This window comes from Lissotriton helveticus, chromosome 8, assembly GCF_964261635.1.
Source record: "Lissotriton helveticus chromosome 8, aLisHel1.1, whole genome shotgun sequence".
NCBI classification, from domain to species: Eukaryota; Metazoa; Chordata; class Amphibia; order Caudata; family Salamandridae; genus Lissotriton; species Lissotriton helveticus.
This window is the reverse complement of record NC_136069.1, coordinates 927,321,223-927,343,603: the sequence shown is the minus strand read 5'-3', so window position 1 is coordinate 927,343,603 and position 22,381 is coordinate 927,321,223. Positions and strand designations below refer to the sequence as shown.

The following is a 22,381-nucleotide window of genomic DNA, read 5'->3' as shown; positions in this document are numbered from 1 at the left end:
GCAAAAGCCTGAGTGTCGGTCGTCGGGTACTCCAAGTCGGCAAACTGTTAGAGCGCCGCCCTTCGCACAGCGGTTGTGAATTCGAACAGGGAGGTTAGGCGCTGTTTCCCTTGTGGTGGGGGCGAAGCAGGACCAACTGGGGCAGTGCTTGGGGGGGAGACTGGAGGGAGAATACTGCATGTGGCAATAGGTTTTTTAATTAGGAATGGTTCGGTAATTTAGTACAATTTCACAGCCAGGTGTTGGCTTTGGGCTGTAATCTAATTGAACAACACGTTTTTGACATAGAGTTGGTCAACAAAGGCAGGAGCAATTCCCCATTCCCTGGGGACACTATTCCCAGTTCGTTTTATTTGGTGATTTTCAGCAACTGAGTGAGTTAGTCTCTCCCAGGTGTTAATATCTTTTTCTATTACAGATAATCGCAAGTTTTGTGTTCCCATTACAAGCCACAGCATCTTGCACGCAGTGAGCCCGGAGTGGGAGAGGGCGGACGGAGCTGCACAGCCGATACCAGCCCGGAAAGACGCAGGATTGGATCGGTAAGAGGTGAGCGGGGGCTTGCATTTCACTGCTTCTGGTAGCCGCCGGGTGGGTCTACGTTAGAGTTCACTCACCCCTGACAAACCGGAGAAGCCGGGGCGTTGCGGTTGCGGTTGCATGGTGCTTATAGCCCCCTGTGCATCCTCCAGCTGGTGAAGGTACAAAGCACACGGTCCCCTGTGTTTTAACACTAGGAGTGTAGGGCAGGGGTGTGCTAACAATTAATAAGAGGTTGGGGAAGGTTGATGAATTGGAGGCCCGCATGAATGAGAGGTTTGCAGATCCACCAGGCCCATCAGGCAGGCCCATTCGGCAGAGAGCGGCCCCCTTGCCGAGGGGGGATTTTGTTACCCCACCAAGGAGATCTAAGGCCAAGAAGCCGAGGTACAGTGCCCCAGCCCCCATGCCCCTAGTGCAGGTCCCAAATACACCCGTACCTGCGGCATCCGTTCCTCTGGCACCTCTGCCAGTTGTCCCGGTACCCGCTTTACCGGTACTGGACACGACGCCAGCACCCCCACCTCCGGGGAGTAACCCCCCGCCCATGGTACCGCTTCCGGTCCCGAGTGTGCCGCCGACACCCGCTCCCTTGGCTATGGCGCCAGTGCCACCGGACATGCCCCTTGGGGTCCCAGAGGTGCCGGTAGGCAACCCGGACCCGGTCCCTGTTGAGTTGGTATCTCAGATAGCCGCCTTGTTACCTTGGTTGCAAAAGGGTGGTGTGTTCCCTGCATCATCAGATCATGCGGCAGAAGCGGCGAAGTTGGTAGAAAAGATTAAAGCTGCAACTGCGGCTGACAATATTCCGGTGCCCTCATCTTCTTCACTTACAGGTTCCAGTCTCGCCCAACCGAAGGGAGTCGAAGGCTTACCGGTTCAGGTGCCCATCAATGGTAAGGAGGTGGCTCTGCCTCTCTTGGGGGACGGCTCGGTGCCATCCAGGAGTGAAAATTTGGCACAACATGTGTCGCAGGCAGTGAAAGAGTTGATTTGGGCGGGGAAATAAGTTTACATTTTTTCATTGCTGCTAGACAATAGGGAAATGGAGCAGGCCAAGTTATTGAAGGAATGGATGCATCCGAGTGAATGGAGGGCACAGTGCTCCAGGTTCAGGGTTGATGAGACTTTAAAGAACTGGATATGGGCCTTTTCCGTCCTTACGGCTATCACGGCCGAACGCCCCCCTAATGTGCAGGCAGCAATGGCTTGCTACCAGAGCAGGATTGTGGGGTGGAGCGATCAATACACTGGGGATGCGTGGAAAGAGTATGATGTTAATTTCAGGAAAGCAAATGAATTTGACTCATCACTGGCATGGGACAGAGTAGATTCTATGTCCTGGCATAAGCAGTTCTCAGGAGACACAGCCCCATCCCAGGCCACTAACACAGTCAGGGTGTTCACCGCCAGACCCCAACAGCCCTTTCGGTCAGCACAGGGGGGTGAGATCCCGGGGAAGAATAGGGGGGGGGGGTCGGAGAGAAAAGGCGTGTGCTGGGACTTTAATAAGCGCTCCTGCACAAGGGCCCAGGGCACCTGTAGATTTAGACATGCATGTGCAGTCTGTGGTCATCTATCCCACCCCGAGACAACTTGCAGGTCCAAACAAGGCAACCACGGTCAGAGGGGAAGGGGGAAGCCAGAGTAGTGCAGATGATTCGGGCCCTCCCACGCCAGTAGACGTTTTGGCAATAATCCCATGGTTGAATAGATACCCGGACCACGCAGCGGCCACTCTCCTTCAGGAAGGTTTCTCACAAGGTTTTAGGATCCCGGCGGTGGGGTACACAGGTAACGCTCATTGCAGGAACCAACTGTCAGTAAAGCATAACCCTGAAGTGGTGGGTGCGAAGATTAGCAAGGAACTGTCGCTGGGCAGGATAGCGGGCCCCTTCCAGGAGGTGCCTGTCCCCAATTTTGTGTGTTCACCGCTTGGAGTAGTACCAAAAAAAGAGAGGGGCGAGTCAGACTGATCCACAACCTGTCGGCACCAAGGGGAGCATCATTGAACGATGCGATTGATGAGGGGATTTGTAGTGTAAAATATGCCTCATTTGACCAGGCTGTTGAGTTATTGCGAGCTCTGGGGCCAGGGGCACTGATGGCAAAGTCCGACATTGAATCTGCTTTCCATCTCCTCCCAGTCCATCCTTTGGATCACCACCTCCTGGGTTTCAATTTCGAAGGCAAGTTTTACATGGACAAATGCATGCCCATGGGATGTTCCATTTCATGTGCTTACTTTGAGACGTTTAGCTCGTTTCTAGAATGGGTCATGAGACAGGCAACGAGCCACCAGCAGGTCATGCATTACCTAGACGATTTCCTTTTCTTAGGTGCGGCGGGCTCTCAGGAGTGCGCCTGGGCATTGCAGGAATTTTGCGTGCTCATGCGGGCTTTTGGGGTGTCGCTAGCGCCAGGGAAGACGGTCGGCCCGTCCACCTGCTTGGAATTCCTTGGTATCGAAATTGACTCGGTAGAGGGATGCTTCAGGTTGCCCAGGGACAAAGTGTCTAGGTTTAGAGCAGCGCTTCGTCAATGCCTACGCAAAGACAAGGTGTCATTGCAACAGCTCCAGGAAGTAGTGGGTCAACTGAACTTTGCCCTGCGGGTCATCCCAATGGCACGCCCATTCTCACGCTCCATTGCCCAAGCAATGACCGGACTACGGGAGAAACATCACCGCACGAGGTTGTCATCTGAGGTCCGCCAGGATATGCATATATGGATGGCATTCCTGGAGGATTTTAATGGCAGGGTAGTGTGGCCGGTCCTCCCGCCACATCAGCAGAGTTGGGTTTATGGACAGACGCTGCTGGTAGTGTGGGCTTCGGCGCCATCTTGGGGTCCAAGTGGGTCGCCCAACGGTGGCCGGAGGAATGGAAAGCATGGGGTCTGACCGCCAATATTGGCTTCCTGGAACTCTTCCCGATATGGGTGGCCTTGAAGGTCTGGCCGGAACACCTATGTAATCAATCAGTGGTGTTCTGGTCTGATAACATGACAGTGGTGGAATGTATAAATCAACAGGGGGCACGCTGTCCCTTCATACTGCGCCTGATAAAGGAGATTGTGTTACAGTGCTTAAAATGGAATGTGGTTTTCAGAGCCAAGCATGTCCCAGGAATCCTCAACAATGCAGCTGATTCCCTTTCTCGCTTTAAAATGCAGGTATTCAGGGAGCATCTTCCTGCAGCAGGCCCCTCGCCAGCCCACTTCCCGGCAGTACTTTGGCAGATTGGTGCCCCAGACTACAGGACCTCGTGGTTGCTAGCATAGCCCCCAGGACCAAGACAGCTTACGAAGGGGCGTTTTTGTCTTACCGGGCTTTCTCGGGGCTGGAATGGGAGGCTAGGTGGGTGCAGGAGGACAGCTTTGTGGCATACTTAGAAGCAATGCACAGGCAAGGGCGCTCAGTGGCGGCAGCGAGCAGACATAGGGCGGCGGTCGCCTTCTTCGCACAGGCTAAGGGCATGCGAGATCCTACTAACACCTTTATGGTGCGCAAGGCGTTGAGGGGTTGGCGCCGTCTACAAGGTCACACACCAGATGGAAGAAGGCCCATTGGGCTAGCTCGGCTGACAGCCTTATTGGGAGCGCTTCACAGTGTCTGTAGCTCCGAGTGGGAGGTACTTCTGTTTAAAGCTGCGTTTTCCCTGGCCTTCTATGGGGCTCTGAGAATTGGTGAATTAGTCGCAGGGTCATAAGGGGACAAGTTGGGCGGCCTGCAGCAGACTTGTGTAAAGATCAGAGAGGATACTATGTGGGTGACAATCCAGAGGTCAAAAACTGACCAGGAGTCTCGGGGTCACACCATAGTGCTTCACCAGGCACGGGCCAACCCTTGCTGCCCGGTTTCCCACGTGGAGTTCCTCCACAGGCAGCGAGAGGGCACGACGGGGGGGTGCACGGTTGTGTCACGCCGATGGCACGCCATTGACCAGGTACCAGTTTAGGCGAGTCTTGGAGCTGACAGTCGGACAGGCAGGTTATGACCCCAAGGAATTTGGCACTCACTCATTTAGGATTGGGGCAGCAACTGAAGCAGTAGCAAGGGGTCTCCCAGTTGAGAATGTAAAGAGAATTGGGAGATGGTCGTCAAAATGTTACAAACGATATGTGCGAATTGACTTGTTGTGACAGGACGGTGCTCACGCCTGGTGTCTTTCTGGTCTTTTGCAGTTTCTCAAACCTGTGACGCAGGGGAGGAACTCGCCGGCGGGCGTCAACGATCAACACCATCGCAGCACAAGCAACAGGAAGGACACAGGAAATTGGTGACTTGGATTGTGGGCCACTCTTATGTGAGGCGTGCTGAACATGTTTTTCTTTCAGGAGACCGTAAGAAAAGGGCTGCGCTGAAAGGGTTCCATATCTCCTTTTTCGGTAGAGGGGGTCTGTGCCTCAGCCAGTTTAGACGCTTCTTCCAGGGACTCTTAGCGCAGCAGCCCGCCCCCCGTCAGTGGTGATACTTCACCTGGGGGAGAATGATTTGGCCAGACTAGGTAGGCGCATCCTTATTGAGGAAATCATCTCCACTGCTGGGTGGGTCACGAGGATTTGCCCGGGCTGCACAGTAGTATGGTCGCAACTTATCCCCCGTGGCAGTGGCGAGGGGGGAACTCTGTCAGGGCGTTGAATCACTCGGTAAAGAGGATCAACACACAGTTGGACAAACTATTCCGAGCCCCCCGGTTGCAGACGATTCCACACGGGTGCATCTGGGGCAAGCAGTTGTATCTGGGGGACTGGGTCCACCTGACTGAGGCCGGGAATGTCCTGTGGTCTAATAATCTCTGGGCGTGGTTAGAGGGATTTGCTAAGTAAGTCGGTCCAAGTTTAGGGCTAGGAAGGGGGAGGCCAGATCATCGGTCAACAATGCTGGCCTGTGGCGGTAAGATCATGACCGGTGAGCAGCTATTTTGAGGTCTGAGGGGGCGGGCATCATCCTATGGAGGTTCCCGCCCAGGGGGAGGGGCCATTGGCCCTTCCTAGAACTTCAGGGGCAAGGTAACTGGTGCTTCAAAGGGGCGCGGGTTGGAGGAGTCACGCTTTCCTTAGGCTGGTAGCCACCCCACGCGCGCATACTTATGACGTCAACAGATGGCGCTGAGTAAGGGCCCTTCTAAAGTGGGTAAATGGAGTTCACGGCGTGGACCTGGTAATTACCGGGCCCGGCTGCGGATGCGCACATCTTGTGGTGAGGCGCAGCTAGTAGGACCTGACACCGGTTAGCGACCTTGCCATATGGCCAGAAATGTTAGTATACTAAATTTCAGATGAGGATGTTAGATTCGGTTAGGAAACAATCTGTATTAGAGTTTTTGTTAAGGATAGTCTCTCACACCTGTTGACAATCATGTATCTAATGTCCTGCTGATTTTTCGTATAAACTGCATATCGTACAATTAAAATTTGTTGTTTTATATCTTAATAAATACGGCCGGGGGGTCTCGCGACCCCCCGCCTTCCAAAGATAACCATGTTCAGATGTCCTTGTGTCCGGTGGTTGGTGTGGTCATAGGGAGGGGGCGCCAGCCAATCACTGACCATGTGAAAAGGGGGGGCTCTTGCCCCCCCGCACGCATGGCGGTGCGGCGACCGCTCCCTCCATCAAGGCCTCTCGGTGGTGGGGCGTGTCCTCAGGGGCGCGCCCTGCCACCGATTGGCGGGAGCCCTCCCCGACCCGGATGGCATTGTGCGACATCTGGGTCGGAGGGGCGGGCTGTGGGGGTCGATAAAGAGGTGGGGAGCGCCCAGGGGACTCCTTGTTTCCTGGACGCTCCCCCCCACACCGGTGGTGCCCCGCGCTCGGGGCTTGTTGTTTCCACACCCACCATCCCTGGAACATTGCGGTGTTGTATGCATTATTAGTTAAATTCAGTCGATAATTTGTATATAATGTTTGTTAGGCCAATTTTTCCTATGCTTAGAAAATTGTTTGGTATTTTGCCTGTTATGCCTTCTCTTAGGTCTTTTTTCCCCTTTTAGCTAATGGTACTGTGTATGTTATTGGTTGCATTGGTATTTAGGCCTTTTTCCCCGTTTTAGCTGTAAGGTGTTATGCGTGATGTTTATTTAGACAGGGTAGCTGTACATTAGAATTTTTCCCATAGGTCGTCGTATTTATTAGGTATGGGGCATGCGGTAAGGTCATGACCGGTGAGCAGCTATTTTAAGGTCTGAGGGGGCGGGCATCATCCTATGGAGGTTCCCGCCCAGGGGGAGGGGTCATTGGCCCTTCCTAGAACTTCAGGGGCAAGGTAACTGGTGCTTCAAAGGGGCGCGGGTTGGAGGAGTCACGCTTTCCTTAGGCTGGTAGCCACCCCGCGCGCGCATACTTATGATGTCAACAGATGGCGCTGAGTAATGGCCCTCCTTAAGTGGGTAAATGGAGTTCACGGCGTGGACCGGGTAATTACCGGGCCCGGCTGCGCATGCACACATCTTGTGGTGAGGCGCAGCTAGTAGGACCTGACACCGGTTAGCGACCTTGCCATATGGCCAGAAATGTTAGTATACTAAATTTCAGATGAGGATGTTAGATTCGGTTAGGAAACAATCTGTATTAGAGTTTTTGTTAAGGATAGTCTCTCACACCTGTTGACAATCATGTATCTAATGTCCTGCTGATTTTTCGTATAATCTGCATATCGTACAATTAAAATGTGTTGTTTTATATCTTAATAAATACGGCCGGGGGGTCTCGCGACCCCCCGCCTTCCAAAGATAACCATGTTCAGATGTCCTTGTGTCCGGGGGTTGGTGTGGTCATAGGGAGGGGGCGGCAGCCAATCACTGACCATGTGTGTTTTATCTCGTTAGTTATAACCGTTTTATGTCTCACGCTAGTGCCCTAGGTGTAATACTGTTGACGCACATTGCAAAAAAGAACAATAAAAAAAGAAACGTTGTGTTTAAGGCTCCCAAACAGTTAAAAGCTAGAGAGCGCCCGGTGCGCTCAGTACGAGCACAGATAGTCCATTTACATAACACAGGTCAGGAAAGGCCTGGGACTTTAAAGAACAAATAATGTAAAGCGAATGTGAAAAAGCAGGGCTTATTGTCAATCACGGTTCAAATATGTCTTTCTATGAAACGCCAGAATGTCAGAAGCTAATTTCCCAGAAGTGGTTATGCCTTCGGGGTTGGCGCTTTATTAGGGGGCAAGTAACAGAGTGTGTTTGTCTGAAATAGCGTCTCGGGTGAATAATTATAAATGGGGCAATGTGGTTAATAGTTAATTATACATTCCCGTGGATTTCAAGAAGGGGTGGTGTAACGTTTTCTACCGCCATCAAGTTGTCTCAGATTTGATTTCAAATCCATCCTATTTGTTTATTTTCTCATACACTTATTTTTAGGCCCCAATGTGATATGATTTTTACCGGCGTACATTTCATATTCCAAAACATGCAGACATACACGCACACACACAGAGGGTACCAGTCGTGGGGTCCCACATGTGGTGCCAATCCATTTTGTAGTCTGACCTCGTCAGGGTGGCTTACCTTTATGGGGGGATATTTACTCAGATTTCACACAACGCAAAGCAGCATGGGAAGTTGCTGTGCTGCGTTTCCTGAAGGTTGAGAGCAGAACTGCACCATATTTACAAAGATAGGCTGCAGTTCCGCTGTCATCTAGCACCTGCGCATTTGTAGCTGCCCAGTTCCAATTAAGGCACTCTTGCGCCACGATGCAAGGGTGTCTTTGTTGTGGTCAGAATAGTTGTTGCGTCTGAAGGGATACCTTCCTGCACACAAATATTCTTAGAGGATTATTCCTCTTTGTATGTCTGCTGAAGAATGCAACACACATGCGAAAAGGAAATAACAAGGAAAAAAAATGATATCTCCTCATTACACCAGCCCCAGGTGAGGGCACCATTATGGCGCACACATGTGTTTACTGACTTTAGTAAATATGGGTTTTCGTCAAAAGATTTTTTTTTCATATAGTAAAAACTATGGAGGGCAGTGAAGTAAAAAACAATATTGTCATAATATCTAACAATACAGTTCAAGATGACACTTTTGAAGAGGGTGGTGACACCTCATTGTTGAGACAGACAGATCAGAAAAGACAAAAACGTAAAAAGCGAGTACTAGTAATAATGTTATTACCTAGACCAATACAGGCTAAGGCAATACCACAGATGGGGCAGTGACACCGCAAGTGTTAAGACAAATAGATAAGAATAGACAATACCATGCTAAACGAGCATTAATAGTAGTGACTTATTATGGAAATGAACAGGATAAGACAGCATCCTACATAAAGGTGGTGTTACTTCACTGCTGAAACAGAGAAAACAACAAAACAACAAAAAAACAAAAAGACGGTAGCCAAACAAGCAAACAGTATACATTATCGCAGATGACAAATCCTAGTATACTAGAAGGTAGGAGTTCTTTGGGTCTGTGGTAGAAATGAGTCCATAAATAAATGTTTGACTTCTTTCTTTAAAGATGTGGTAGAAGGGTTAATTTTTAATTCAGGAGGAGGAACTCCAAATTCTCTGTGGGATGCTAGTGAAGGCTCTGTTGTAGATTTTCTTTTTGAAGAATCTTTGTGCTTTTAGCAGTAATGTGCTGGAACTTCTAGAGAATCTTCTGCCTCCGGAAACTTCAAGTTTCTGAGCGATAGCTTTTGGTATTGAATTGTAGAGCTTTGTGGGTCATGCGTGCAATGTTCAATTGAATTATTGCTTCATAGTGGAGCCAGTTGAGGGATTTCAGATAAGGGGTGATGTAATTGTTTCTTTTTGATCATGTTATGAACCTTTCAGCAGAGTTGAGGGAGGCCCTTAAGGGGGCTATTGTGGATCTAGGCAGGCCAGAGAGGGTAGAACATCCATAATCCAACCTGGGAATCACGAGGACCAGTATGGCGGACTTAAAGTCTTTGCGAGCGAGGAAGAGTTTTAATTTTCTTAATATGTTAATTTGGAGTTTTGCTCCATTAGTGGACACACTAAAGTGCTTCTGCATATTACATTTGTATCTACAGTTATTCCCAGTGTTCTTGCTAAAATCAATAATTTGTGGAGTGCAATTGAATACTGTTAGTTATTTCATTAATTCATGGATGATGGATAGTTGATTAGGTGCTACAATTAGGGGGAAATCCAGTTTCTAAAGTGTTAAGTTTGAGGTGGTGCACGACAGCCAATTTTAGGTAAATTGGAGAGTTAAGTTGAGGGATTGGGTGTCTTGAGGGGAGGAGCCTTTCAGTTAAGTTGGGTATCATCAGCATCCAAGTGATAGTGAATGTTGGATGAATTTAGGATTTCCGTTAGTGGCTCCATGAACAAGTTAAAGAGAGTGGGTGAGAGAGAGGAGCATTGTGGGACCCTTAATGTGACTAGAGTGATCTTAAAGAGTGTCTAATTTACCTTAACTTTTTGTATTCTGTTTTGAAGAAATTATATGAACGACTTCAGAACGGACCCTCAGATTCCCATTCTGTGTTGTAGTAGATGAAGCAAGTAGTCATTCTTAACCATATTGAATGCAGAGCATAGGTCAAGGAGGATTAGTAGGCATGATTATTTTTAATCCAACATTTTTAGAGCATCATCCACTATGTGTGCCAGGGCAGATTCAGTGCTATGCCCAGAACGGAAGCCAGATTGGAATCTGTCATAAAGGCAGAATTTCTCATTGTGGGTTCAGACACACTTTTCAAGGAGCTTCGCCAGAGTTGGGAATGTTGGCTATTGGGAAAAATGTATGTAGGTCAGTGTGATCAGTCATTGTTATTTAGGATAGGAGTAACCTGCCTAGATATTAGGCAGTCTGGGATTGCGCCTTGTAGGAGCGATGCATTTACGATCTTAGTTCAAAGTGGGAGTATCAACGTTTTGACTTCTTTGAAGAAGTTGGGGGGAAATGCATTGTTAAAGTGGTTTGAGTGTTTCAAATCAGTTCGAATTTTGACAATTGCACTTTGATCAAATGTTCCGAAAGATTCCCAGGATGCATTGTTTTTGAGGGTGTGCTCTGGTAGATATGTGGACCCAACCATCTGTGAGGGGGAAATGCTAGTGTGATGTAAGCGAGGACAATACTCCGAATCCCTCTGCAAGTCAGTTTTCATATTTTCTGTCTATTCAGGGAACAGGAGGCAAATTCTTCACAATTTGGTAGTAAGCTAGATCCAACTGGGAAAGAGTTGTGTAGGCCATTAGATTGAAGTTTAACTACCTCAATGTTTTTTCTGGTCAGTTTTTGGCTTGATCCAGTTGGTTTCTGAGGAAGTTTGCTTTTGAGTTTCGAACGATTTTGTGTTCCTAAGAGATCTCAGTTGTTTGGGGGTGCTCAAAGGATGGTGAGGATCTCCATCTACGTTCGGCTAGTCTCAAATTACGTCTTTTGATGTTGAAGCTCCCACTGTACCATGGTGTCGAGTCTTTAATAGACATGTGGTAGGGGTGCAATTGAGTCTAGATTATTCTTCATGGAGCTAGTGTAGTGGTTTGTCAGATTTTGGACATCTGACATGTCTTCAGGGGCAGTAGGATGTTATCGCTGAGGGATATCAATCCATTAAGGTTCTTGTTTCTTATACGTCTTTTCCAGATTTTAGGTTTCATTGATAGATGCATGGGAATATCCTTGCTACACCTATATGATGCCTCCCCAATGGTTAATGGTAAACTTAAGCAGCTCTACCGGCTGCCATGCATTACTATATTATTTTTTTTACAAAGCCACACAAATTAGACTTTACGTGGATTTGAAAATCCCTAAATAAATATTGCATTGGAGCTGATCCAAGCAAGTGATGCAACCTTGATACAAAATATCAGTAAATATGGGCCCGGATTCCCTATTGTAGAAAAGCATGTACACTACCTAAAGCCAGCAGCTAGAGGCCACTCATTTTATGTCGAGCCCCCAAAACCTGTTATATACACTTTGTGAGTTTACATCCCACCCATTGCTCTTTATTTGTTACTGGGATTGTCCTTCCAAAAATCTTGCTTGCTAGTGGTGAATCCTTCCTCTTTGTCCATCCTTTTTGTCTTTTGTTTAGTCCAATAGAGCAGGGACCAATTACTTTATATTTATGCTTTGGTTGTATATCTGTTCGTTTGGGGACTGTTTTTTTTCTTTGTTTCCTGCTGGTGACACTGTTTGCCTGTGTTTAGCTTCGGTGCCTGTAGCTGCTTGAATTTTAATGCAGCATCCATCCCTCTTAACTCATCCCATGTCACAACATTTGAGCTACACAGATGCCAAACATTGACTTCTAGGAGACAATGTTGTATGCAGGCTGCGCTACTCTTAACGTGACTTTTTCAAACATAGACATTTAGCCATAATAATAACCAATCACAGATGCATTGTCACCTGTTTTAGACTAATCGGTGTGATTTTACCAGCTTTCAGATGAATATAGGGTGGCAAATACCATGTGTCTCCATAAATTGTCTGGGAGACAATAAAGATAAACCCTGTCACCGATAATGGGTGGTGAAAATGTACACACTGACCAACCAGACTTCTTCAAGACGATGTCTGTTTTTCATCCAACAAGCAAGCCTACGGCAGAGACTGCAATGCATGTACGCCCTCTACAAAACTTCCAATCTGTATTGTATGGTACATTTCACGTAAAAGAGTGCATAATGAACTACTTCAATATACTCAGTAGCAAGAGGGTGGTAGGCAAAGGATACAGTGATATGGCAAGAGCTGCAGATTTTGGAGTGAGGAACCAGGTTCTAGCTCCAGCATCGGATAAATATCCTGTGATCCTGGGCACATCACTTATACTCCCCGTACATTTAAAAAAAACAATCTGACCTTGTGTAATGTTCCTGATGCTCATGTAAAGTGCTCTAGTGTCATTGGGTTGAGTTTGTGCTACATAATTCTGCACAAATATATATATATATATATATATATATATATATATATATATATATATATATATATATATATATATATATATATATATATATATATATATATATATATATATATGTGTGTGTGTGTGTATATATATATATATATATATATATATATATATATATATATATATATATATATATATATATATATATATATGTGTGTGTGTGTGTGTGTGTGTATGTTTTTCAAGTGGGAAGATTTTATGGAGTGTAGATCTTGTGTCTACTTTTCCTTCTGACTTGTTAAGGGGCTTGCTATCAAATAACGAGAGGGTACAACTCTGCTCATGCCACATTACTACTGTTGTGGTAGGGTAGAACTCTTTAATCATCAAAGGTCTAATTTTGAGCTACATCAGCAGTGATGCTCTGCAGCATGGCTAAAACTCATTAGCAAAGTCAATAGGTCACAAAGGTGAGACTTGTTTGTATTATGTGCAACACAACTGTGTGCTAAATCAATTATCTAGCATTGATATGAGCACATTCTGCACATTCCACTGGCATTGGGACTCTAAGGGATAAGCCTGTGTTTTGACCGCTGCAATCAGTTTTCTGATGTATGTATATGTAATATTTGTTTTTTTTTTAAATTGCAAACTTAGTCAAAACGCAGCGGAGTGTTGTACAGGTCTAGAGGCAAAGATACAGTCAGTGAGTAACCCTATTCTGCTGTACTAAATTAGCGCCATAAATATTGACATTCTTGTTGCGTGCATTGCATTTATGAATGAACGAATTAACATTACGAAGAACCAGTTATAATTCGATTCATAGCAACTGGGTTAACAGTCTAGAACAACCCTAACGTGGGGTAACTCGTAGGTTAAATATTCGGAGCAATTTACGGTATTCACTGCGAAAAGCAATTTCCATTGAGAGAATATTTTGTGGGGAAAACTAATCTTGCCTTTAAGTTTTTTTGGGCCAAGAACAAAAAGACGGTGATTAAGAAATCAAAATCCAATAAAAAAGACTCAGCACAAAGGTAGTGAAACGACTAAGACATTCAGTAACCTGGTCCCGAAATCGGGTTTAGGTGTCTACCGGTGAATTCAGTTGCAGCTCGATTCTGAATTCGCATTACTAAAATCCAAACACCCTTTTCCCTTTGGTACCCAAAGCAAAAATGAAATGTGTGCTCCAAATTACATATCACGTCATTTGTGCTTGAGGTAGTAGCCTCCGGCATTTATTTTTGGTAATCAGAACTCAGACCCAAAGTAAGGGCGAGAAAGGAAGAAAAGGAGAAAGAAAGAGGAAGGGAAGAATAAGAAACAAGCATGGAAGTAAAAATGAGGTAAAGACAGAGGAAGTGGAAGGTGGTGGAAGAAATAGGTCTGGTGTTGAATCAAGAATAGACAGGCTTAATACTGGGCAACCTCGACATTCGGCCGCGAGCGCTTAAGAAATCTTCGAGCACCTGCACACATTATTACTTTTAAACTCTGCACAATGTTCAACCAGGGTTCTTTCATTACCTGAAAAGGCACCAAGATCCTCTGTGACGAAGGCCAACACCACTATATACAGCGCTGCACCCCAAGAGCAGGCCATCATGTTTCCAAAAGTACCTAGAAAACAGCCGAAGTCGAATTAGCTTCAATTCACCTGCCAGCAAGACAACCACACGACGAGCACAGCACGGAATGACGCTGTGCTCCTAGATCAATAAACACTAACAGGAAACTCCTAAAAGTCACTCACCCGTGAGGTCCCCCAGATTTGTTTTCCTTCGCGCCATCTCACAGCGTGAGCCCCGCAGTCTTGTGTGAAAGCAAAGGTTGTGTAGAGGTGCGGCCGCTCCGCCGCTAACAGATGGGGCCGAAGAGACAATTCTTTTTAGGTTTAATCTGCTCCGATAAGCTCTTTACCGGAGCTTGCCTTGCCGTGAACAGGCGGCCCAGGCCAAAGCAGTTCACTTCACACATAATTAACCGCTTCTTTCAGCGGCACTGGAGTTGTGTGCGTTCCTGAGATGTTTCTAGCTTTGTCTTACAGGGTTCCCACAAAGACCGGTAATTCTCATGGGTGAAATGAACGTTTAACCATAAATAACTGTATTACAGCACATACATCGAAGGGATCCATCCGCGTGTCCTCTGAAAGGAAATGCAGAAGAAAAAGCATGTGGAACGTTAAGGAAATGGGTGGAGAAGAGGTGGGGAGTAAGCGCTATGTAAAAGGGTGCGAGGTTGGGTGCAAGGCTGCAAATCTTAGGGAAGGCACTTCAGGTTCTCTGGCCGATTGTTGGGAACATCTGTTTGAGTATCTTGGTTCTTTTAGTCCATGGAACTTCGAGGGGGAGGACGGGCCTGCTTCTCTTGCTCAAGGTTCCGCCCACAATTGGCATTTTGTGTTGCTTCAACCGCTTTACTTTAAGTATAGGCAAGGCTCGTCCTAAAAAAAGAAGTGCGGGTCCTCACCAAGCTAGGGAGAATCGGTGTGACATTACCACGCGTGACATCAGTGGAATTGATATCACAGCATGTGGCTCAATGGTTAGAGTGGCAGACTCTGATGCAGAGGTCTAGCCCGGGACCAGGGTTCAATTCCCCGCCTCGGCGGGTCTTGGGCTCAAAAAATGCCACGGACCTGATAATTCTACCCTCGGTGCCTATTCCAATCATGGAGTCTCACTCTGCAACTCTGGGCAATAGCTTGCTTAATCTCCACAACGGCCCCCACAACGCTAAGGATGCCTTACCTCCACCTTGGGGGTGCCCAGGAGTGGACACCTCACAGGGAAAGCCAGGATGGGTTCCACAGCAGTATTTGTACAAGCGCCTTGAGACCCTTGCGGGTGGGTGAGTAGTGTGCTATACAAGTATCAATTTACAATTTACCACAGAAAGTGACATTACAGCGCATGACATTGCATGTGGCATCCCAGGAAGTGGCATCGCAACCTGTGACCTCACAGGAAGTGACATCAGATCTTAAGACCTCACATATGTTTATCAGAATAAGAGTGCATTACAATATTTAACAAATTAGATTTAGCATTGGGGTTGTGATAAAATATTGTCGCCGCCCTGATGCATTTCATATTTTTAAATCCTGCCACAAATACATTGGCAACAAGAAGAAATGTGGCAGTAAATCTGTCCTGCTTAATTGGTTGCAATGTCTGTATTTTAAAATATCTTATGGGGTTAAGGCGCCTGTTGCAGAGGTCTTTGTGTACCAGCTAAATCTCAGGTAATAATAATAATGGTAAAATAACACTGGAGGATAACATATTTCCTGGAGAGAGCTGTGTTTTGCCTAGTCCTAGTTTTAAATCAAAGTAGCATAGCAGGTGAATATGTCTCCTGCAAAGCATGTAGCACGCAAATGACAGATTTTTATTTTATGTAAATAGGCAAGTAGGTTACTGCTTTTAAGAAGGAGATCATTTTGTTACTTGCAGTTGATGCATTGTAATTCTTCTAATATAGCACAGTGACCTCTGAAGGACATGTGGATCCTACACCGTGTAACCCTCACTGTCTTATGTAACATATCCTTTATATTGATGTACACACATGATTTATTGTCAGTGTATAATCTGTATGTGTGATGTAAAGCACTCTGACATCCTGTATTGGGATGAGTGCTAAAGCACTGTAAAAGAAATAAAACAAAATCGTGGTATTTAAATTGTTATTTATGTAAATACTGTGGAGACCAACACATCTGACATTCTTAGTGTTTGCATATGTCCTATTTACAGGGAATGAACAAATTCAAAAGCATTTCTCTCAAGTACTGTGAAGTGATAAGATGTGAGCCTTTGATTTCCTTCCATTGCATCTAGATGTGAGGCTCCCAGCCAGGATACTCCAACTCCAGCTTTTGTTATGGCCGAAGCTGGAATCTGATGAGGCCCTTCCTCTCCTGCACGTCGCTGCTCGGAACAAAAGCAACCAACGCACTGGCGCTGCTGAAAGTGTCCCAGTGTCAGAAAATTAAACCAGTAGAAGTTCAGCATATTTCTGTGGGGCTTAACCTCTTGACAGGGTAGATAGCGTCTACCCTTTAAATATAGTGGGTAGATGGTGTCTACCCATGTCTATCCTCGACTCATGCCACGAGTATAGGTTACAGGTAGAAACCCCACTAGTGATTAGATATATCTTGCCCAACATCTAGGTCTTTGATGCCTGGACTAACAGCCACTGGTGGAATTGGAGCAGGGGAGCGTTCCAATCACTGACATCGCTCACTCCACGCACCTGCTCACTAGTGAATAAAATAGGAATACACAGCATTCCGCCCATCTCCCTCCTTTTACAACATTCACACACCCACATGCACATGACCTAACATTTTTGCACCAATCAACTTAGAAACTCCTCAAGATTCTTCAACCCACATGACAGCCAAAAGAAAATCACACAAGCTGATGCATGTTGTAAGTAAGCATCCAGACAGAGAGAACTGCAGAAATTCCTGACCACTGGTGTTACCCTTCACTCGAGGGACAAATCCTCATTGGAACAGGGATTACAAACCTAAAACACAGTCACAACCACTAGGAACTCTGCACAGGGTGTTTCTAAGGAAGGACCTTAGGTTGAGATGACCGGCTTTCTAATGCAGCAAATTTTTAAGTTAATGCATGCGGGCCGGAAGCTGTCTCTTAGCTGCTAATGATATGTGTATGTATTTAGGTGGCTTTACACAGAGCAAACCTAGCTACAAAGCATCGGAGATCGTACAAATGTAAGGAACATTTCGGAAGTGCCCTGGGGGATAGGCTGAGACGAGTGGCAGGAAGGGTCACAGAGATGATTCAGGGTATGGGACAGAATGGAGGAGAGGGCCAAGTCTAGAATTGGAAGGCAGAATTAGTCCAAAGGAGATCTCTGGAGGCATGATGATCATTGATGAGGTGATGTTTGAGGAGTAGGATTTTGATCCCCCAGATTTCTACGTTGATGGTATTCTATGCTCTTGAAGGAATTACATGAGAAGATCTTGTTTTTTCTTTTTCTTTCATGCATCGCCTGAGCCATGAATGATGCTGCAGATATTTTAGGACCTCCTAATACATTTATTTTGAAACCTCTGTACTGACGAATACTGCCCCTTACTGATTTGGATATCACTATACATGTGGATATTGGGAGCCAGAGTATATTTTGGAGTGCATGTGCTAATCTGTTGAACCTTCACAGTCGTTTGATGACAAGAGCCACATCATGAAGGATACTGCCGAGGGGGACAGATAGGTTTCAGGGATGCTAGCAGAAATCACATTACTTCAATCAAGAGGCAGCAAAACAAGAGCTCGCATGGAAGTTCTGAATTCAGCTACGGGTAGAAATTGATCAACTCTGATGAGCAGGGAAAGATGACACATTTTCAGATAGGAGTTAGTAATCCATGCTTGGTTGGTTGTGAGGTTGGTCTTCAACAAGGAAGTGGCATTTTTTGTTGTGATTTGTATGTGTGACTTCTCGTTTGCGTACTGATGGATGCTTATGTCCTGAACCTCCACTAAGAGTCCCACAGATTATGTGCAAAGTGTGAAGATGGCTGCTGAGAGGATGGGACCTTGGGGGATGCTGCACATCACCAGAATAGATTTGTATCTTAAGGATCCCACCAGGATAAGTGAGCCCCTGTTCTTAACCATGATTTGGAAAAGGGCAGCACAGGACCACAGGAGAACTTTCTGTGAGCTACGACATTCAGCACTGTTAGGTGTGCAGCAATATTGAATGCTGGTAGAGATAAATATGAAAAGGAAGCATTGGTCCCTATGGTAGACTACCTTTAGGGCATTGTCCACACATGGACAGTTGCTGTGTCAGTGCTGCATCAAGATCTGAAGCTGGAATGGTAGCACAGTAAAAGGCTGTTGGACATGATCTTGTTGTGCTGTTAAAAGGATAAATCTTTCACAATGATTGTTCTCAAGAATAGGGTGTGAGACCAAATGTATGGTTTCAATTTCATTGTAATCTCAAGGGATCTTCGTGTTGTCCTGGGCATCACCTAGCAACCAAAAGACTTTTTCTGAGGATGTGGGCATTGACTACTAGCTAACAGACCTTTCTTTGCCTTCCAGAAAACTGGGGCAAAAGGTTGAAAAACCCAGGTAGGCATCCCACGTATTGACTGGAGGAATGTTGAAAATCTAAGGAAATATTGGGGTTTTGGTTATTCTTCAGCATATGTTTTAGGGCAGTGTCCTGGTGCGTTTAACTTGTCCTGGTCAAAACAACATTTGATTTATCTTTCAGCGCATATAGCATGGACATATCAATGTGTGCTGTCAGCTTTGGCCCTTATCTCTATATATCAGTTTCAGAGCCAAAACATACAAGTCTGTGCGTGTAGCGGCCACCTGAAATGTTGGCACACCAATAAGTTGTACTTCGGATGCAAGTGAAAATCTAGCGCCAGTAGTTTGCCTATGATGAGCTTTGACTGTGAGACCAGTTTGGACCTCCACTGCTGTCCCACTGCAGATAGAAACAATTGGACCAAGCATACTGCTGATAATGTGACGCCAAGGCTTGGTGAACTCATCTATTGGCACCCTAACTTATACTTTTTCACATTGAATGGAACACCTGTTAATTGTTTTATTATTTTAGTTCTTGACTTTTTTTCTGGATTGTCAGCCATCTGGGCACAAACACACTGAGTTATAAAGCCTTACTCCTAAAGACACTTAGAAGGAGGACAGACAGCATAAGCATTGTGCCAATTCGATACACTGTACCACTCTGTCAGGCACCTTCGCCAATTGGCTGGTGGAGTACAAAGTTCTTAATGTTCACAAAGTCTCCTGTGACACTCAAAAACTTCCCAATAGAATTACAATGCTCTCACATGGTTTATCTGTCACTGTCTAAGTGTTATATTTGTGTTGCATGTTCATATCTATGTCTCTGTAGGTACTAGGAGCGTCTGGGTGTTTGTGCTGCTTCTGTATGTACCTACCTGTAATAGGGTGACCACCTCACTCCATGTTCTCAATGACACTGGTTCCAGCTCTGGGATTTATTGTGAAAACCTAGTACAGTTTTTCAGTGGCTTCTGGATTTTAAAATTGGTGGCACACATTTGGAAACACAGTATAATTCATGAGTGTAGCAAGCAAGCCTGAACTGTCCACTTCCTTCCTCCTCTTCTTATGCCTGCACGCTAACAATACCACCACCCAAATACCATACGTACAACATACAATGACAAGTTTTACCGTATCATACCGTATCATGCTGTACAATGATAGGCCATACCATAATATACAACAGACCACACCATCCAATACCATGCTATATGACAGGCCACACAATATCATGCCATACTATACAATACAATGACAGGCCATACCATACCACACAACATAACTAAAATAAAAAAAACGCTGAATCCAATAGAACTTGCATAGGCAAGACCTATTGGCTTTGCCAAAGCTTGTCTAATGAGAGGTGGGCAAGCCAACAAATTAATAGGGAGATCTGAGCCATGGGTTGTCTTTGGCTCTAGGAGCTGATCCACAAGCTGAGTCTTGAAAATGATTGGCATGTAAAATATTCAGCAAACTTCACCTTTGAATATGATAAGGTATTCTTAAAATTAAAAAAAGTATGCTTCGGGGGGCGTGGCTACGATGGCGGCCTGAACAGACGTGCCTCGTGTGGCTCCCCGGCCCTATGCCCCTTAGCACGGTGTAATTAGCTGTAATACCCCCAAAGTCCACCTTAATCCTGCACCACTGGGCGGCACCCCATCGCGACACCCTCCTGGCCGAGTTTCGGGGCTGCAGAGGACCCCGACACCCTGTTATGATCATCGCTGGGGAGCCCGGGGGACCCGGCATCATGGCGGCGCGGAACTGAACTTTCCCGGCGGAGCTGGTGAAGGAGAGCATTCTGCGAGCCGACTGCGCGACCCAGCCGGAGACGGTGAGAGTCATCTGAGCCTCAGCGGTGGCCGCTTGACCGGTGCCCGGTGGTCTCTGCTCCGGGGTATCACGCGAGGACCCGGCGGGTCCCCACAACTCTAGCCCCCGGCTCCAGGCCTGCACGGCGCACTACCGGGACCTCTTCCGGCGGGAGCGGGTCCGATCGGGGTTGCCGCATCCCACCCGCTGCCCGCCTACGGCGCACACCCCCCTCTGGCCCCCCCTCGGAAGCCCAGCACCAACAAAGGACCTCGCTTCGGGGCCGGGGCGCTGCCCGCCGGAGCCGGTTCTCCCGCTGGGGCTGCGCCGCACTCGAGGCCCCGGCGCGGGGCCTGACTCGGTGGAGGCGGATTACATCACCGGCGCACTTGGGGGACCCGGCGGCGGCATCTGCGACTGGGCCCCCCCCACACTGCACTTCCACCCCACTACCTCCAGCCCCCCATCTGGGACTTTACATCGACGGGGGACCTCGCCCCGGAACCGGAGTGCCGCCGGCCGCTGCCGGCTCTTTCGAAGGGACAACGCCACACCTGACGCCCCGGCGCGGGGCCTCACTCTGAAGGCGGGTTGCATGGCCGGCGCGCTCTGCGAGCCCACCCGGTGATACCAGCATCCGAGCCCCGCCGCGCCGTGGTTCATGCCTGCCACCCCCGGCCCGCCATGGATTCAGAGGCCGGAGGATCAACTACATGGATTCTGACCTTACGGGGCCTTGCTCTGTTATTGAGGCCCCCAGCCCTGGCTTGTGTGCACTCTCACGCTACGCAACTACACCACGTTGCACGTGGGCTTGAGCAAACACCTCCGGGATCTCACTTTGGCCCTGAGAGCGACACTCGGCGATCGGCCGGCTGCCCGCTCCCCCCGCCTAAGGCCAGCTCATCCGCACCTGGAGGTCACCGGCGTCCCTAGCGCCCACGAAAGCTGCTGCACGGCGCACACCCCCATTAACGGGGCCCCCCACCTCCGAGCACACTGAGGAGAGCATCCCGGCCTCGCTGCCCGTGGCTGCCTGCACGTCTCATCCAGCACGCCCGCCCTGGGACCCCTGCAGTTCTCCCGCACGGCTATCCCGCCTGGACTCCACACGCCGCCTACAGCACGTCTGTGCCCAGCTGCCGGGGAGCTGCATTCGGCTCTGGACGCCTGCTCTGCGACTACATCGGTGATCACACCGGGTCTAGCGGCTCCTGAACCTCACGGAGAGTCGTTCGGGCCCGCTTACCCCCTCTGTCCGGATCCGCAGTTTCCTGGCTTAGACAACATGGCTCACTACAACCGCAAAGGGAATCGAAACATTGTGGACCTTTTGCATAAATCTGCACCAAAGGTGGAGAAGACTCAGACGGCGGTTTCCCCGAAGCCTCAGGCGAGCCCCCAGGGACAAGAGGATGACACCGCCCCCATCACTAAGGCCTTCCTGGCCTCCCTCTTCAATACTCTGCGGGAGGACTTTCAAACCCTGAAACAAGAACTCACGGGGGAGCAAAGGGAGCTGCGTCGAGACCTGGACGGCCTGGGCGAGCGGGTGGCCTCGGTGGAAGAAGCGGACCAAACACGCAGCATGGAAGTGGAGAGGCTACAGCAAGAGATTCTTCGGCTCCAGGAACAACAGGTGGACCTGCAATCGCACTCGGAAGACCTCGAGAACCGCTCCAGGCGGAATAACATAAGGGTCCGCGGAGTTCCATTTAACGCTGAAAAGTCTTACCTGGTCGCATATTTACAGGAACTATTCCGGGAGATCTTGGGTGAACCTCAGGATTTCGCGATAAGAATCGACAGGGCTCATAGAGTGGGCCTGGCGCGTCGTGCCCCAGCCCCCCCACCGGACATCTTGGCCTTCCTCCCGGACTTTCCCCTCAAGGAACGCATTGTGCGAGAAGCCCGCAGGGCGCAGCCTATCCGTTTCCGCGACGTACCTGTGGCTCTTTTTCAGGACCTTTCCTCCATCACTCTACAGAAACGCAAATCATTTCGGATAGCAACAAACTTCTTGAGAGACAATG

General features: G+C 47.8%; 1 protein-coding gene across 1 annotated transcript in view; it reads right to left on the bottom strand.

Annotated features, from left to right (window-relative positions):
- The window catches only part of LOC144773828 (interphotoreceptor matrix proteoglycan 2-like), an 815,142-nt gene extending 801,119 nt beyond the window's left edge, over positions 1 to 14,023 (bottom strand). Inside the window, exon 1 of the mRNA XM_078658923.1 lies at positions 13,945 to 14,023. Coding sequence (XP_078515049.1) covers positions 13,945 to 14,023 — 79 coding nt within the window. The remainder of the gene's footprint in view (positions 1 to 13,944) is intronic.
- Positions 14,024 to 22,381: the final 8,358 nt, after the last annotated feature.